The 17,665-nt window shown below is 40.5% G+C and overlaps 1 protein-coding gene across 1 annotated transcript in view; it reads left to right on the forward strand.

Annotated features, from left to right (window-relative positions):
• Nucleotides 1–17,665, forward strand: part of MYH15 (myosin heavy chain 15) — a 167,654-nt gene that overhangs the window by 59,650 nt on the left and 90,339 nt on the right. The window contains 4 exon segments of the mRNA XM_028167709.2: nt 5,490–5,533; nt 6,189–6,359; nt 13,455–13,634; nt 14,744–14,876. Coding sequence (XP_028023510.2) covers nt 5,490–5,533; nt 6,189–6,359; nt 13,455–13,634; nt 14,744–14,876 — 528 coding nt within the window.

Genomic DNA, 17,665 nt, shown 5'->3' on the forward strand with positions numbered 1-17,665 from the left:
GGTAGTTTGATAGGGATTGCATTGAATCTGTAGATTGCTTTGAGTAGTATAGTGATTTTCACAGTGTTGATTCTTCCAATCCAAGAACATGGTATATCTCTCCATCTGTCTGTATCATCTTTAATTTTTTCTTCAGTGTCTTATAGTTTTCTGCATACAGGTCTTTTGTCTCCTTAGGCAGCTTTATTCCTAGGTATTTTATTCTTTTTGTTGCAATGGTAAATGGGAGTGTTTCCTTAATTTCTCTTTCAGATTTTTCATCATTAATGTATAGGAATGCAAGAGATTTCTGTGCATTAATTTTGTATCCTGCTACTTTACCGAATTCATTGATTAGCTCTAGTAGTTTTGTGGTAGCATCTTTAGGATTCTCTATATATAGTGTCATGTCATCTGCAAACAGTGACAGCTTTACTTTTACTTTTCCCATTTTGATTCCTTTTATTTCTTTTTCTTCTCTGATTGCTGTGGCTAAGACTTCCAAAACAATGTTGAATAATAGTGGTGAGAATGGACAACCTTGTCTTGTTGCTGATCTTAGAGGAAATGGTTTCAGTTTTTCTCCACTGAGAACGATGTTGGCTGTGGGTTTGTCATATATGGCCTTTATTATGTTGAGGTAAGTTAAGTTCCCTCTTTGCCTACTTTCTGGAGGGTTATTATCATAAATGGGTGTTGAAGTTTGTCGAAGGCTTTTTCTGCATTTATTGAGATGATCATATGGTTTTTATTCTTTAATTTTTTAATGTGGTTTATCACATTGATTGATTTGCATATATTGAAGAATCCTTGCATTCCCGGGATAAATCCCACTTGATCATGGTGTATGATCCTTTTAATGTGCTGTTGGATTCTGTTTGCTAGTAGTTTGTTGAGGATTTTTGCATCTATGTTCCTCAGTGATATTGGCCTGTAGTTTTCTTTTTTGTGACATCTTTGTCTGGTTTTGGTATCAGGGTGATGGTGGCCTTGTAGAATGAGTTTGGGGTTTGTTCCTCCCCCTGCTATATTTTGGAAGAGTTTGAGAAGGATAGGTGTTAGCTCTTCTCTAAATGTTTGGTAGAATTTGGCTGTGAAGCCATCTGGTCCTGGGCTTTTATCTGTTGGAAGATTTTTAATCACAGTCTCAATTTCAGTCCTTGTGATTGGTCTGTTTATATTTTCTATTTCTTCCTGGTTCAGTCTTGAAGGTTGTGCTTTTCTAAGAATTTGTCCATTTCTTTCAGGTTGTCTATTTTATTGGCATATAGTTGCTTGTAGTAATGTCTCACGATCCTTTGTATTTCTGCAGTTACAGTTGTTACTTCTCCTTTTTCATTTCTAATTCTAGCGAATTGAGCCTTCTCCCTTTTTTTCTTGAGGAATCTGCCCAATAGTTTATCAATTTTGTTTATCTTCACAAAGAACCAGCTTTTAGTTTTACTGATCTTTGCCATTGTTTCCCTCATTTCTCTTTCAGTTATTTCTGACCTGATCTGATCTTTATGATTTCCTTCCTTCTGCCAACTTCGGGGTTTTTTGGTTCCTTTTTCTCTAATTGCTTTAGGTGTAAGGTTAGGTTGTTTATTTTAGATTCCTCCTGTTTCTTAAGGTAGGACTGCATTGCCATAAACTTCCCTCTTAGAACTGCCTTTGCTGCATCCCACAGGTTTTGGATCGTTGTGGTTTCATTGTAATTTGTTTTTAGGTATTTTTTGATTTCCTCTTTGATTTCTTCAGTGATCTCTTGGTTATTAAGTAGTGTATTGTCTAGTCTCCATGTGTTTGTATTTTTTACTGATTTTTCCTGTAATTGACATCTGGTTTCATAGTGTTGTGGTCGGAGAAGATACTTAATATGATTTCGATTTTCTTAAATTTACCAAGGCTTGACTTCTGACCCAAGATACGATCTATCCTGGAGAATGTTCCATGAGCACTTGAGGAGAAGGTGTATTCTGTTGTTTTTGGATGGGACTTCCTAAAAATATCAATTAAGTCCATCCTGTTCAATGTATCATTTAAAGCTTGTATTTGCTTATTTATTTTCTTTTTGGTTGATCTGTCCATTGGTGAAAGTGGGGTGTTAACGTCCCCTACTATGATTGTGTTACTGTCGTTTTCTCGTTTTTTGGCTGTTAGCATTTGCCTTATGTATTGTGATGCTCCTTTTTTGGGTTCATGTATCTTTACAATTGTTATATCTTCTTCTCTGATTGGTCCATTGCTCATTATTTAGTGTCCTTCTTTGTCTCTTGTAATAGTCTTTGTTTTAAAGTCTATTTTGTCTTATATGAGAATTGTTACTCCAGCTTTCTTTTGATTTCCATTTGCATGGAATATCTTTTTCCATCCCCTCACTTTCAGTCTGTATGTGTACCTAGGTCTGAAGTGGGTCTCTTGTAGACAGCATATATACAGGTCTTGTTTTTGTATCCATTCAGCCAGTCTATGTCTTTTGTTTGGAGCATTTAATCCATTTACATTTAAGGTAGTTATCGATATGTATGTTCCCATTACCATTTTCTTAATTGTTTTGGGTTTGTTATTGTAAGTCTTTTCCTTCTCTTGTGTTTCCTGCCTAGAGAAGTTCTTTTAGAATTTGTTGTAAATCTGGTTTGGTGGTGCTGAATTCTCTTAGCTTTTGCTTGTCTGTAAAGGTTTTAATTTCTCCATCAAATCTGAATGAGATCCTTGCTGGGTAGAGTAATTTTGGTTGTAGGTTTTTCCCTTTCATGACTTTAAATATGTCCTGCCACTCCCTTCTGGCCTGCAGTGTTTCTGCTCTAAGATCAGCTGTTAACCTTTTGGGGATTCCCTGTATGTTATTTGTTGTTTTTCCCTTGCTGCTATTAATATTTTTTCTTTGTATTTAATTTTTGATAATTTGATTAATATGTGTCTCGGCATGTTTTTCCTTGGATTTATCCTGTATGGAGCATTCTGCACTTCCTGGACTTGATTAATTATTTCCTTTCCCATATTAGGGAAGCTTTCAACTATAATGTCTTCAAATATTTTCTCAGTCATTTTCTTTTTCTCTTCTTCTTCTGGGACCCCTATAATTCGAATATTGGTGCATTTTATGTTGTCCCAGAGGTCTCTGAGACTGTCCTCTATTCTCTTCATTGTTTTTTCTTCATTCTGCTCTGCAGTAGTTATATCCACTGTTTTGTCTTCCAGTCACTTATCCATTCTTCTGACTCAGTTATTCTGCTATTGATCCTTCTAGAGAATTTTAAATTTCGTTTATTGTGTTGTTCATCATTGTTTGTTTGCTCTTTATTTCTTCTAGGTCCTTGTTAAACGTTTCTAGTGTTTTCTCCATTCTATTTCCAAGATTTTAGATTATCTCCACTATCATTATTCTGAATTGTTTTTCAGGTAGACTGCGTATTTCCTCTTCATTTGTTCGGTCTGGTGGGTTTTTACCTTTCTCCTTCATCTGCTGTGTGTTTCTCTGTCTTCTCATTTTGCTTCACTTACTGTGCTTGGGGTCTCCTTTTCACAGGCTGCAGGTTTGTAGTTCCAGTTGTTTTTGGTGTCTGCCCCCAGTGGCTAAGGTGTGTTCAGTGGGTTGTGTAGGCTTCCTGGTGGAGGGGTCTAGTGCCTGTGTTCTGGTAAATGAGACTGGATCTTGTTTTTCTGGTGGACAGGTCCACGTCCAGTGGTGTGTTTTGGGGTGTCTGTGACCTTATTATGATTTTAGGCAGCCTCTCTGCTAATGGGTGGGTTGTGTTCCTGTCTTGGTAGTTGTTTTTCATAGGATGTCCAGCACTGTAGCTTGCTGTTCGTTGAGTGGAGCTGGGTCTTGATGTTGAGAATGAGATATGTGGGAGATATTCACCTTTTGATATTACATGGAGCTGGGAGGTGTCTGGTGAACCAATGTCCTGAACTCGGCTCTCCCACCTCAGAGGCACAGACCTGACACCTGGCCAGAGCACCAAGACTCTGTCATCCACACAGCTCAGAATAAAAGGGAGAAAACAGAAAGAAAGAATGAGAAAAATAAATAAAATAAAACAAAGTTATTAAAATAAAAAAATAATTATTAAAATAGATTTAAAAAGTAATAAAAAAGAAGAAAGAAAGAAGAGAGCAACCAAAGCAAAAAACAAATCCACCAATTATAACAAGTGCTAAAAACTATACTAAAAAAAAAGAAAGAAAAATTTGACAGACAGAACCCTAGGACAAATGGTAAAAGCAAAGCTATACAGACAAAATCACACACAGAAGCATACACATACACACTCACAAAAAGAGAAAAAGGAAGAATATATATGTATCATTGGTCCCAAAGTCCCCCTCCTGAATTTGGGCTGATTCGTTGTCTATTCAGGTGTTCAGCAGATGCAGGCACATCAAGTTGTTTGTGGAGCTTTAATCCGCTGCTCCTGAATCTGCTGGGAGAGATTTCCCCTTCTCTTCTTTGTTTGCACAGCTCCCGGGTTCAGCTTTGGATTTGGCCCCGCCTCTGTGTGTAGGTCGCCTGAGGGCGTCTGTTCTTTGCTCAGAGAGGATGGGGTTAAAGTAGCAGCTGATTCGGGGCTCTGGCTCACTCAGTCTTGGGGGAGGGAGGGGTATGGATGCGGGGCGAGCCTGCGGCGGCAGAGGCCGGCGTGACGCTGTATCGGCCTGAGGTGTGCCATGTGTTCTCCCGGGGAGGTTGTCCCTGGATCACGGGACCCTGGCAGTGGCGGGCTGCACAGGCTCCTGGGAGGGGCGGTGTGGATAGTGACCTGTGCTTGCACACAGGCTTCTTGGTGGCAGCAGCAGCAGCCTTAGCGTCTCATGCCCGTCTCTGGGGTCCGCGCTGATAGCCGCGGCTCGTGCCCGTCTCTGGAGCTCCTTTAAGCTGAGCTCTTAATCCCCTCTCCTCGTGCACCAGGAAACAAAGAGGCAAGAAAAAGTCTCTTGCCCCTTCGGCAGCTGCAGACTTTTTCCCGGACTCCCTCCTGGCTAGCTGTGGCACACTAGCCCCTTCAGGCTGTGTTCACGCCGCCAACCCCAGTCCTCTCCCTGGGATCTGACCTCCGAAGCCCGAGCCTCAGCTCCCAGCCCCTGCCCGCCCCGGCGGGTGAGCAGACAAGCCTCTCGGGCTGGTGAGTGCTGGTGGGCACCGATCCTCTGTGCGGGAATCTCTCCGCTTTGCCCTCCGCACCCCTGTTGCTGCGCTCTCCTCTGTGGCTCCGAAGCTTCCCCCCTCCGCCACCCGCAGTCTCCACCCGCGAAGGGGCTTCCTAGTGTGTGGAAACCTTTCCTCCTTCACAGCTCCCTCCCACTGGTGCGGGTCCCATCCCTATTCTTTTGTCTCTGTTTTTTCTTTTTTCTTTTGCCCTACCTAGGTACGTGGGGAGTTTCTTGCCTTTTGGGAAGTCTGAGGTCTTCTGCCAGGGTTCAGTAGGTGTTCTGTAGGAGTTGTTCCACGTGTAGATGTATTTCTGATGTATTTGTGGGGAGGAAGGTGATCTCCACGTCTTACTCTTTCGCCATCTTGAAGCTAATCTTCATTGGCATTCTTGACATCACTGGTTTTGAGATGCTTAATGTAAGTATATTTGTTAAGAATGAAATCAATGTATATTTACAAGGAGATAAGACTATGTGAATTGAATTTCAGAAAATTTAGTCAAAGCATGGTGAGATTCATTCTGTGCAAACCTGAAGAGTTACTTTGGTTGGAAAAAGCTATTATTAATAGTATAACAGTATTATTATAGTTAACAAATAACAAATAATAACAAATAACTGTATAACAAATAACAGTATTATAGTTAATAGTGTTAAGAAATTAATTCAGCCTTAAATAGAGGTAAATAAGGACATCTTTTATGATTTTGAATTGTAGTATTGTTAAGTGTTATTTGACTGTTATAATCTTTAGTTTGCAGGTATAGATGAAGGAGGTAAGAATTTAATTGTGCTATTTTTACTTATTGGGTCTATTTGCCAACATATGATAGTGGTTATGGTTTTCTCTTTACATTTTTCCAAGTGGACCTCAATTTTATTTCATTTTTTTATTGAGGTATATTTGACAATTAAAAAATGTATATATTTAAGTAGCACAACTTAATGATTTGGTGCACATATACACTGTGAAATAATCACCACAATCAAGTTAATTAACCATCACCTCCAATAATAACCATTTTCTCAATTTTATTTTTATCTCTTCTTCCTACCTAATCACAGCCTTGAAGTATAACAGCCTTGAACAAATTTGCATTCATTTTACCAGTGAAAATTTACAACAGTTCTTCAGTCAGCACATGCTGGTTTTGGAGCAAAAGGAAAATAGGAGAGAAGGCATTGACTGAGTGTCCATTGAGTTTGGCCTGGACTTGCAAGCCTGCGAAGATCTCATTGAGAAGGTGATGTGTGTTTTTCTCCTCATCCATCTTCGTTTAAGGAGACTTGTCCCTGCCTGCCATGTTGATCCATGTCAGGACCCAGGCTCTGTCAAGGGGACGGGAAATAGGGCAGGAGAGCTCTGCACATTTTCTCTTAATGTTTTTTTTGTGCAGCACCGTGGCATCCTAACTAAACTCTCGCGTCAGTTACCTACTCCATCATCTCTAACTCACACTGTCGCTACACATTCGCTGCTTACGCATGACCTCCACTGTTAATGGGTGAAGAAGCTTGTCGAGATGAAAAAGGGTCCTGTTCTTGACTGGAAAAACACAGAGCTGAAAAGATGAACCCTGTAGGGCCTGGCTGATTAACATAAGGTGAATGAGTAGACCCAGAGCAGCTTAACGAAATTTGGCAAATTAACATGCAAACAAACCATTGCCATAAATCCTCAAGGCCGCTACCTTGAAGGATGTAGTTTGTTCATTTAATTGGACAAGTACCAGTTAGTTTAAGTAATTTATGACAGTACTTCATGGCTTATTAGTAAATTAGCTGCAGTGTATGGTTTCTGAATTCGATGATGTTCCTCTACTCTGAACTCTTTCCATGTGCTCTGGAAAAGATAAACCAGATTTACTGGGGAAATTCAGTATGGTTTTTCCTGTGGCTTTTTCCAAGGGAGCAAGCATGGTGGGGTGTGAGCAGCTATATGCCCTTGTGTCTTGCTATAGCCATGGATTGCAGTGAATTCTCGACACAGGTCTGGGCAGCTATGCTATGCTGTCACATTTGATTCTCAGCAACCCTGTCAGGAAGGGGCAAGGGTGACTGACCTTTCACTGTCCTTTGTGGGGTCCAGATTTTATCAATCACTGTCCCACCCATTTTATATGTTAGACTTAGATGAAACTAAATCTTCCTTGATAATAGCCATTATTCCTAATGGGAGTGGACATCACATTGATTTTACTTGTTTTATAACCTGTGAACTTCCTGGGGGGAGGACAAGCTGATTAAAAAAATAATGATAATGAACCAGCTTGTGAGCTGATTAAAAATAATGATAATAATGACCCAACCATGATCTGGTAAATGTTTGGTGGCATTATTAAAGCTATAGTTTCCTAATTAGAAATGAAACAATAGAACTGGAGCTCCTTCGAGGGGCAGATTTAACTTTGGGCAATTGTCACCTATAATATCTACTTACTCTGATTATGACAAGATACTGTGTTCAGGCAGGAAGGTGGGATGCAGACATTATTCAGATCCTAATAGCCCTGTGAATGCTACTGATTTGTAGTTGATCTGAAGCCTGTTATCTTATATATGACAAGGTTATTCTAAATAAGACACTAACAACCTAGATGTAATTTCCTGTTGTACTTTCTACTGATATGATAAAATGAGAAAAAAAAAACAACTGAGCAGATGATAGAAGGAAAAGATAATTCTTTGGTTTCCTGTGAATGATTTCAAAGGTGTTCAGGTCAGGCAAATGCGGAATACCAAAACGTTTCTTGAAATGATTCTATATTTTGAAAAGATCATTGTGTTTGCTCAGGTACGTGAAGGAAATTTGTAGTAAATATTAATGATCAAACTCACTCTTTGAAACAGAATGCATCATGGGAAGTTTTAAAGTTCAAAGGAACTAGAATACATCAATACATATAATATGTCTTATAGAATGCATCTGTGTGTGTGTATATCAGGAAAAGAGAGATTTTCATACATGTAAATTTTGTGTTTTTACATGTACAAAAAAGTTTATATCAAACTGAAAAAAAGTATTTTCTTACCAAGTTTGTTAATTTGTTTTTCAAACATACAGTAATCTTCTTCTATACATATGCTGTGAACAGATCTATTACAGGATTAGCTCACACTTATCTCATTACTTGAAATATTCTAGTTTGTTTAGAACTTGAGCATCAATAATTTACATATCAAAGTATTAACAATGATTACATTTATGGTTTTACATTAGGTATTGGTAAAGAGATTATTTTTTAAACAAATACATCCAAAATTATATATTTAAAAACTGTTGCCCCTTCAATGAGTCACCTTGAGAGGCTACATCCTTCTTCCAATAATTCCGCCCATTTGGAAAAAGTCCCTCATGGGATGGGGATTGGGATAAATTGTTAGGTTGTTACTATCTTTGACAGAAAATTAACTTCAATACTGATCATCTTAACTGTTTTCAAGTCCAAACTGTATTACCAACTTGGTCACATTTTTCACCTTATTTGTCTGACTTGACCCAGATAACTTGTGATTGTTTCTATGCAATGATCCACGGTCAGACAACAGGATGTTTCCACATGCCAATAGTCAAAGGTGTCAGATATCCCATAGAAGTTTCTAAAATATTTAAATCCTGGTAGCATCCTGGAAATGACCGTTGTTGTCTCCCAAGTAGAGTTCTTTGGATATGCTAATTCTGGTGTTTTTATTATAAAGTGAATCACATTAATATCTAGTTAGTTATCCGTTGTATGCACATGAATATTTTCTTTAAACATATAACATTGTGTTTTTTGGCTCACAACTCTTACTTTCTGCCTAACTATTGCCTACAGCCAAGCAGCGCAGGTCCCAAAGCTCGAACCTGTATGTCTTAGTGTTCGCCTATCAATTAATTCCTTAACAGAAATTTGCTGAGGGCCTAGATTTTAGTCACCTCAGGACCTACTCTGCTAAGGGTTGTGAGAAATACAAACCAGAGACATCATCCTGGCACGCAAGGTACTGAGGATATAATTGGAAAGATGTCTTAAGACCAAAATTTTACTAGTTTTCAAAGTTTAACAAGTAAATGTATTTAGCAACTACTTGTTTTGATCACTTCCTCCCCACCCCAGTGGTGAGAGAGGGATTCCTATCCTAGGGTTATGGCAATGGCTGAACATATGACACCTGACACTGGACAGATGAGAGTGACAGCAGCTTATAAGTCACATATACTCACAGCCTGGGGGAGGAGGACACAGCCTGCCATGTGAGGCCACATGGCAGTTGCATTTGGGAGCAGAATGAAAAAGCGAGAGCTGTGGGACCCGGGCTTTGTAGTAATAATAGGGTGAGGTGACACTGATTCCCACTGGAGGATGTGATTGGCTTGTTTGAATATGGACTGGCAGGTAACTGAAATCCCTTGCTCAAGAATAAGCAGGCTCGGGACTTCCCTGGTGGCGCAGTGGTTAAGAGTCCACCTGCCAATGCAGGGGACACGGGTTGGAGCCCTGGTCTGGGAAGATCCCACATGCCCGCAGAGCAACTAAGCCCATGAGCCACAACTACTGAAGCCCGCATGCCTAGAGCCCGTGCTCCGCAACAAGAGAAGCCACCGCCATGAGAAGCCCACGCACCACAGCGAAGAGTAGCCCCCGCTCGCTGCAACTAGAGAAAGCCCGTGTGCAGCAACAAAGACCCAATGCAGCCAAAAATAAATAAATAAATAAAGTTAAAAAGACAAAAAAAGAATAAGCAGGCTCTGTGCCTGTTCCCCTGATAAAGAATGTTGCATGGCTGGAGGACCTAACCCACTGTAGAATATGGGGAGGGGAACCCCTGATCAGGTCATTTGAGGCTCTCCTGGTGTTCCCCTGATGTCAAAGCCCACAAAATATTGGACCTTAATTTTAGGCCTAATACTACATTACTATTTATAAAACTTTGAATTAAATGCTGTGGAAAACTTAAGCATTTGTTATAAATAGCACTTGCCTTTAGGATGTATGCAGTCAAATAGGAGATTTGTAAGTCTAATAAATGTAAAAATATGTGTCAGGATAAGTGCAGTAAAGGCACAGACAAAGGCCCACAGAGCTCAGAAGAGCAGAGGTCACCTCTGCCTGCAGGAATCTAGGAAAGCCTGGTGGGAAGGGGGGTAAAATTTCAGCTGGGTCTGAAGAAATGGATATGATTTCAGCAGGTGAAAAGAGGAAGATAGTGAGCATGTGAAAGGACAGGCAAGAGCAAAGGCTTAGAGACAGGAAAGCAATGGACACATTTCAAAATCTGCTTAGAGCTTGGAGTATACAGATGGAAGTATCTAGAAGTAAAAAAGGAGGGTCAGGCTGTGAAGGGATCTTAATGAATTTTGACAATTTTTTAGGCAATGGGGAGCCAGAGAAGTTTCCACACTGGGCAATGGGGCAGTCAGAGATGCTTGGGTTTAATCTGGCGGGTTTATGTATGGGGTCTGGGATGGGAGGAAAGCTAGAGTTAGGGCAATTAAGAAGCTATTACGGCAGGTGAGAAATAGAGGCCCTGAATCAGGACAACAGACATGGAAATAATAAGAAAGTGACAGATGTAAAAAGAGAGGAAGGCAGAATTGATAAGATTTGAAGAAGGAGAGGTTACAGCATTAACGTTCAGAGTCAGGGCAACTAACTTAGACCATATACTGTGCACTAGAAGACAATTGATGCTACGGGGCAGAACATAATTACTTTTTTTCCTGACCTATTTGGAAATTAATTTGCTAGAGGGCCTCATATTTATTAGGCGTTTTATACTTCCTAAGCATTGGAGAAATAGAGAAGACCCTGAAGAAATAGCGTTTTTTCCCTCCTCAGTGGTTTAATTGTTAACGTTTTGAGCTGTGACATCTACTTGCTTTGCATAAAACATCCATTCATCCCCAAACAGAAGATGGCTTCATTGGTGTCCCAGGGACACGATGGTCCTCATGTATGGAAGGTGGCTCTGCTGGAGACAGGGGCTGGTGCTCCCTGTGAGGCTTTGCCACATCCCTCTTGCTAACGGGCACCATCCCAGGAGATGCTTACATTTTTAAATGATTCATTCTAGTGTTCACTGAAGGTTGACTATTTCTGTGGTAGGAAAATATGCAATACAAGATGGAGTCCACACCTCTAAGACCCTGTACCGGTGACTCAACTGTTTAGTTTTAGCAGATTCTCCTTCCTCCTCCTTGTTCTCCTCCACATTTCTCGCTTTGCCAAGAGCTCGCAAGGTCAGTGCCGCCAGGAGCAAGACTTTGCATATTTACTCACGGCATCATTCCCCACCTGGATGCTTGGGAGGAAGGAAAATGTGCCAGAGCCCTTCAGTACAAGAGTCATTGATGGAATGTCATTCAATACATTTTCTATAAAGTGCAGGTTCGAAGTCTATGAGACTAGACAAAAGAGGTAGAAAACCATAGTCCATATATTAGAATGATAGACTCAGGTGGATAGAAAACATGTTCTTCAAGAATGTAATAATCCAAATTAGACCCATTCGTATGCCCCAGTGGCATAATTTTGAACAAAGGATTCTAAACCACAAACAAATTTTCTTTTCATATATTACCCAGCCAGAGCCTTGACTCGGAGCTGGTGTGTTCCTTCTCAATGAAAATATTCAAGCATAAGCTAACCTCCTTTTTAGAGGGAAATTGTAAATGGAATTCAAGGAGCTTTTCGGTGGGTTGGGCCAGACCTATAATGTCTCTCCCAAACCTGAGCATTTGTGGTTCTTAGGTACAAAGGATTGGTAGAGAATCATGAAATCTATGTGGTTGGACCAAGGGGTCATGGTTCTATCTTGGAACTCTCATGACATTTTCTGTTTGCTTTGTAGTCTACATATTATGTGCATGTCTTGTCTTCTCCGTTAGATGCTCTGCAGCCAGAGCCCATGTCTGATTTTTCTGTTATAACCCACAGTGTTTGTTTTGGTCCAGTGATTTGTTCATAGAAGGCATTTCAAAAATGTTTGTGGAGTAGATATATGAACATACAAATCCACAAATAGATTTGCACATATAGGAATCCTTCATCTTTCCCCCCCCCCATACCTGTTTCTCCCCATGTGTATACACCCTATACTGGTTAATGGCAGCATCCACTACCCATTTGCTCAAACCAAAACCTGGTCATCCTTCCTCTTTCTACTACATCCCACGTTCTATCCATCAGCAAGCTGTGACTCAGCTCTACTCTCCACCAGCATCACGTTTCAGTGACCTCTCACAGTCTCCAACACTATCAATCATCTAGATCAGGGTTCAGCAAACTATGGCCCTGTGGGCCAAAGTCAGCCTGTAGCCGATTTTTGTAAATAAAGTTTGAATGCAACATTGTCACACCCGTTTTATTTACATATTGTCAGTTACTGCTTTCAGGACTGAAATGACTGAGTTGATGGCAGAGGAGCAGCAGAGACTGTGGCCCACAAAGTCTAAGAGCTTTACTATATGGCCCTTTAGAGAAAAAGCTTGCTGATGCTGTCATCAGTTTTCTATCACATATCCTTTCTTGTCTGCTTTTTTAAACAACCCTTTAAACATGTAAAAACCATCATTAGCTCACTGGCTTTCCAATACAGACCATAGGCAGGATTAGCCCATAGGCTTTACTTTGCCAACCCCTTCCTAAACAAATAATCCTTTTCAAGTATTAATTAAATCACATCACTTAAAAAATCTCCAAAGGCCTCCCATTACACTTAAAAGTAAAATCCAAATGTCTTACCATGGCCTATAAAGCTTTTGGGATCCAGTACTGCATCTCTCCTTCCACGCACTCCCTCTGACTAGCTCTGCTCTGTCCACACTTGCCTCTGGTAGGACCTGAAACTTGCCAAGGGTGCTCCTGCCTCAGGGCCTTTGCACTCTTCATTTTTCTGCCCAGTACAGTTGTACACAGGTCTTCTCAGGATTTGCTCTTCTCGTTCAGGTCAGAGGGTTTTCCTGGACTCTCCTACTAAAATAGCTCTCACATAGCCCCAGTCATTCTCTCTCTTTACTTTGCATGATTTCTTCAGAGCCCTTATGGGAAACTAAGTTATTTATTTAGTGTTTACTTGTTTATTGTCTGTCTGCTCCACTAGAATGTAAGCACCCTGAGGACAGACACTTTGTGAATGTGGCTCATGGCTTCATCCCCAGCTCCTGCTGTTGCCTGGTACCTAGTAGGTATTTAATAAATATTTGTTGAATGGATGATTGGCTAATTATATGTAGTGAAGCTCCTTTCCCCTTGTCAACTAATTAGGTTCGTGGGAAAGAATTTACATTGACCCTCTACTGAAAATACTGCTTACTGGTGTTTTTTTCAGCTGCTGTTCATCTGTATCTCCAACAGCCAATGGGCATCTTTTCCATCCTCGAAGAGGAATGTATGTTTCATCAGGCTACAGATGTGACTTTCAAGACCAAACTTTCTGACAACCATTTTGGAAAGTCAGTTCATTTCCAGAAGCCCAAGCCTGACAATAAGAAGAAATATGAAGCTCACTTTGAACTTGTCCATTGTGCAGGAGTGGTAAGTTACCTCTAGACCCTCAGCCCTGAATTTTCCTGCCTCTGTTTCAAATGTACTCAGCCCAAATCCTTAGATAATATATAAGTAAAGTTTAGATTAAAGAGATGAACAAAATAAATCTCAGTTCCCAAAAAAAAGTTGGTGTAACCTTTTAGGACTTAGGAAATGAAACACCCATACTATAATAACAGAGGTCAAAAATCTCAAAATAGACTCTGTCACCCCAACTCAAAGTAAGACAGCTTCAGAAAGTTATGGAGACCATCAAAGGCATGGGCTTTTCCTTACTTGTCCTTCCTTTCAACTTAACATTGTGTGAACCCGTGATTTCAATTGATCTTTTTATTGAAGATTTTTTTTTTTCCTCCTCTCATAAAGAGTACTGTGAAGTAATGGTCTCCAAACTATGACCAACAAAGATTCCTAATAACCCTCACTCTCTCTCCTCATTTCCCCACTGGGGTGTGTGTGTGTGTGTGTGTGCACGTGCATGTGCACGTGTGTGTGTGCATGTGTGCGTGTGCACATGCCCCTTCTTTCTGCTTTTATGCTTCTGGTCAGTAATTCTGAATGGCACAAAAAGAGAACTGATGAAGGATAAAATAATACTTTGACCTAAAAATGACCTGCCAGTTGTACCTAGATATGCTTGTAAATCTTTTCTTTGATATCCTTGAATATTAATTATAATGACATTTATAGTAAAATATCATTGATAATGTTTTTGGAATGCTCACTGTGTGTCAGAGACAGTTGTTTTATTGCATCTATTCTTGCCTATGAAGGAGGGCTGATGTGAATTGTTTCTCCTGGAAACGCCATCTATTTCTTCCTCCCTTTCCTTGGTGTTTCTTTCCCTCCCTGATTCTTTCTCCCTCTCCCTCCCTCCCTTTCTCGTCCTTTCTTTCCACAATGTAAATGGTAAAGCCTGAGAATCTCTTTGGGTTGCACATAGATTTCTGGAGTATTTATTCAGTACTGTTACATCAAACTGATTTAAAATGAAAGGACCCACACAATTTATGATTTTTTTTAAAAGGAATACACAATTTTCTAAGTAACTTATGCATTCACCTCTTTTGTTACCGGAACTGCATGCCTTTCCAAAGGTGCCTTATAACATCAGTGGCTGGCTTGAAAAGAACAAAGACTTTCTTAATGAAACAGTGGTGGCTATATTTCAGACATCGTCCAACAGACTCCTGGCAAAACTTTTTGAAAATTACATCAGTACCAACACTGGTGAGTTGAAAAATCTTCCTCAATTTTTCAGCCTCAGAATGGAACCCATGTCTGCCTCAGCACTTATAAAAATCCTGGCTTCTTTCCTGTGATATCTGTGTTTGCTCCCTGTGGTCTGTCATCCCCTCTTATTAGCCTTTCCATCCTCTGGCTGGTGGTTTTTTGGGGAAATGGTGCTCTAAGGTAGATAGGTTTCAAGGAGACTGCTCCAGCCTGCTTTTATCTTCTACTTAACCAAGCTGAAGAGACAGCAGAAAACCATGTTTTGATAAATGATTTGGGAGAGATAACAAGCTCCTTTAATACATATCCCCCAAATATCTTGGAATTCTCCTTCACAGTGCTTTTATATTATAGTAATGGGGTTTTTGTAAGCTTCATGAGAGCAGAGATTATGTCTCACTTGCTCAAGTGTATCCTCAAGCATATAGCAGATGCCTGTTTAGCAGGCACTCCATAAATACTTGCTGACCAACTAACAACTAATCTTGTTTAGTAGTTTGTAATTTACAAAGCACTTTTAGATACATTATCTTACTCAATCCTTGTCCTGACCCTTTTAGATACACGTAAAGGGAAATCTCTCCCTACCTTATAGGAGCAAGTACAGAATTAAAGTTTCACAAATCTACTGTTGAAAGATAAACTCAGGCAACTTAAAATTTTTAAGAGTTTATTTGAGGAAAAAGCAATTGAAGTTGGGCAGCACCAAATCAGAAGTGGTTAACAGCATTCCACCCACAGGAGCTCAGGGAGAGACTTTTTTTTTTTAATATATTTTATTTATTTATTTATTTATTTATGGCTGTGTTGGGTCTTCGTTTCTGTGCGAGGGCTTCCTCCAGTTGCAGCAAGTGGGGGCCACTCTTCATCGCGGTGCGCGGGCCTCTCACTATCGCGGCCTCTCTTGTTGCGGAGCACAGGCTCCAGACGCGCAGGCTCAGTAGTTGTGGCTCACGGGCCTAGTTGCTCCACGGCATGTGGGATCTTCCCAGACCAGGGCTCGAACCCGCGGCCCCCGCATTAGCAGGCAGACTCCCAACCACTGTGCCACCAGGGAAGCCCCAGGGAGAGACTTTTATAGAAAAGAGGTAGAAGCAAAGTAAAGAAATGATTGATTAGCTGTATCTAAAGCCCAGTTGGCTGTTTGTGATTGGTTGTCCTTAGCATTTTGATTTGGTAACCTTGGGGCATTAACAGACTTAGATTTTGTTTGCTTACGTAGGCTGCCACAGCGTTACAGCCATCTCAGTCTGATGGCCTCCTTGCTTCATTAATTTAACACTACTAAATGGCAAAGGCAAGGTAGGAAACAGGACTTGTGCTTACTAGCCTCGTGCCTATTCCACTCTCACTGTCTTCTGGAAACAAACAAAACAGAGAGATGGACAGGCTACCTGGATTCAGGATCCAGTTCGGACTTCTGCACCGTGATACAAAGCCTTGGAGGACACAGAGGCCAGGTTGCTGCCATTACCCTCGCGTCTGGACCACTGCCAGCAGCAGAAGAAAGCTTGTCACAGTTCATAGCTGCCAGATTGGCAGCTCCTGAGCAGAACTGGTGTTCAAACACGTTTGGTCCACACTGATTAAAAAAAAAAAATTGGAAGTTCGCACGTACACATTTGGACTTCCTTTTTCTTTTGAAAAATGGAAATTATGGGAAAATAGAAAATCTGGCCAGTCTGGTTTCAGATGCCCTTGTAGCAATGGGGCAAATTGTACTAGCTGTTCTTTAAGTGGGGTGTGTCCTCTCACTTTCTGACGTTCTCACCCTCTTGTCTTACACCCAGCTTCAAGCTCACTCCTGTCCCCTGTTGCCTGCTTTGGGACTCCTGATGGCATGGTCAGGGAATGGAGAGAATTTAGCACTTCCCAGCTCCATCAATCAGCACGTGATGACATAATTCAGAAGCATGCCTGAAATCCTGTTGGCCCGCCTCAAGAGGAGCTTGAGAAGTGGAAGCTATTGTGTTTGGACCCTGAAAATCTGCAGGTAGTGCATTTGCTTGATTCTAATAGCTTCTAAAGTACCTCTGAGAAGTCTGATAAATAGTGGCCACATAAATGTATGGCTCCCAGATGAGTAATTCTCTGGTCATAAGAAATCAGAGAGTGGTTTGGGCAGAGAATGAGAGAGGCAATTATCTTCTGTCTCTTCAGGGTGCGCTGTGTTCTTTTGAACTAGAAGAGAAGAATTGTCCAGAATGTCCTTTTTCATAATTTTTTAAGGACCCCCTGAAAAAGGACTTGCTTCCAAGTTTCTGACTCATCCCAATTAAATTACTCATAATAACCATATTTTCTTCTGGAGAATCCAAGTACTGTAAACCACTTATAATTCTTCTAAAAAATTAAAGGAAGGTAGTAGTATCCCCTTTCCATGGGGAAGTACAAAGAAGTCAAGTGATTCACTTGGAAGGCTTGGGGCATGTCAATAGGACATCAGTGATTAAACTTCATGACATCTGCCTCAGCACAGTTGCTACTCAAGCTAGAGAGTATTTTATCAGTTTTTCATATTGACAGCTGGCCCATTTTTTCCAGATTGCCTATGGGTTTTGTTGTTATGCTTTTGTACCTTCATGAGTTAGCACTACACAAATGTTTGTAAAACAATTTGGCTTAGCATAGATTCCTTTGCTTCAAGAAAGTGGGAATAGATTGTTTTTATAAATTACAGAAGTAACGCATGAGTGTTGCCCCAAACACAGACAATACAGAAAAACTAAAAAGAGGAACATAAAAGTTACTTTTAATCTCACATAGAGAGATTACAATTGCTAATA

This window comes from Balaenoptera acutorostrata, chromosome 4 (genome assembly GCF_949987535.1).
Source record: "Balaenoptera acutorostrata chromosome 4, mBalAcu1.1, whole genome shotgun sequence".
In the NCBI taxonomy this organism is placed as follows: Eukaryota; Metazoa; Chordata; class Mammalia; order Artiodactyla; family Balaenopteridae; genus Balaenoptera; species Balaenoptera acutorostrata.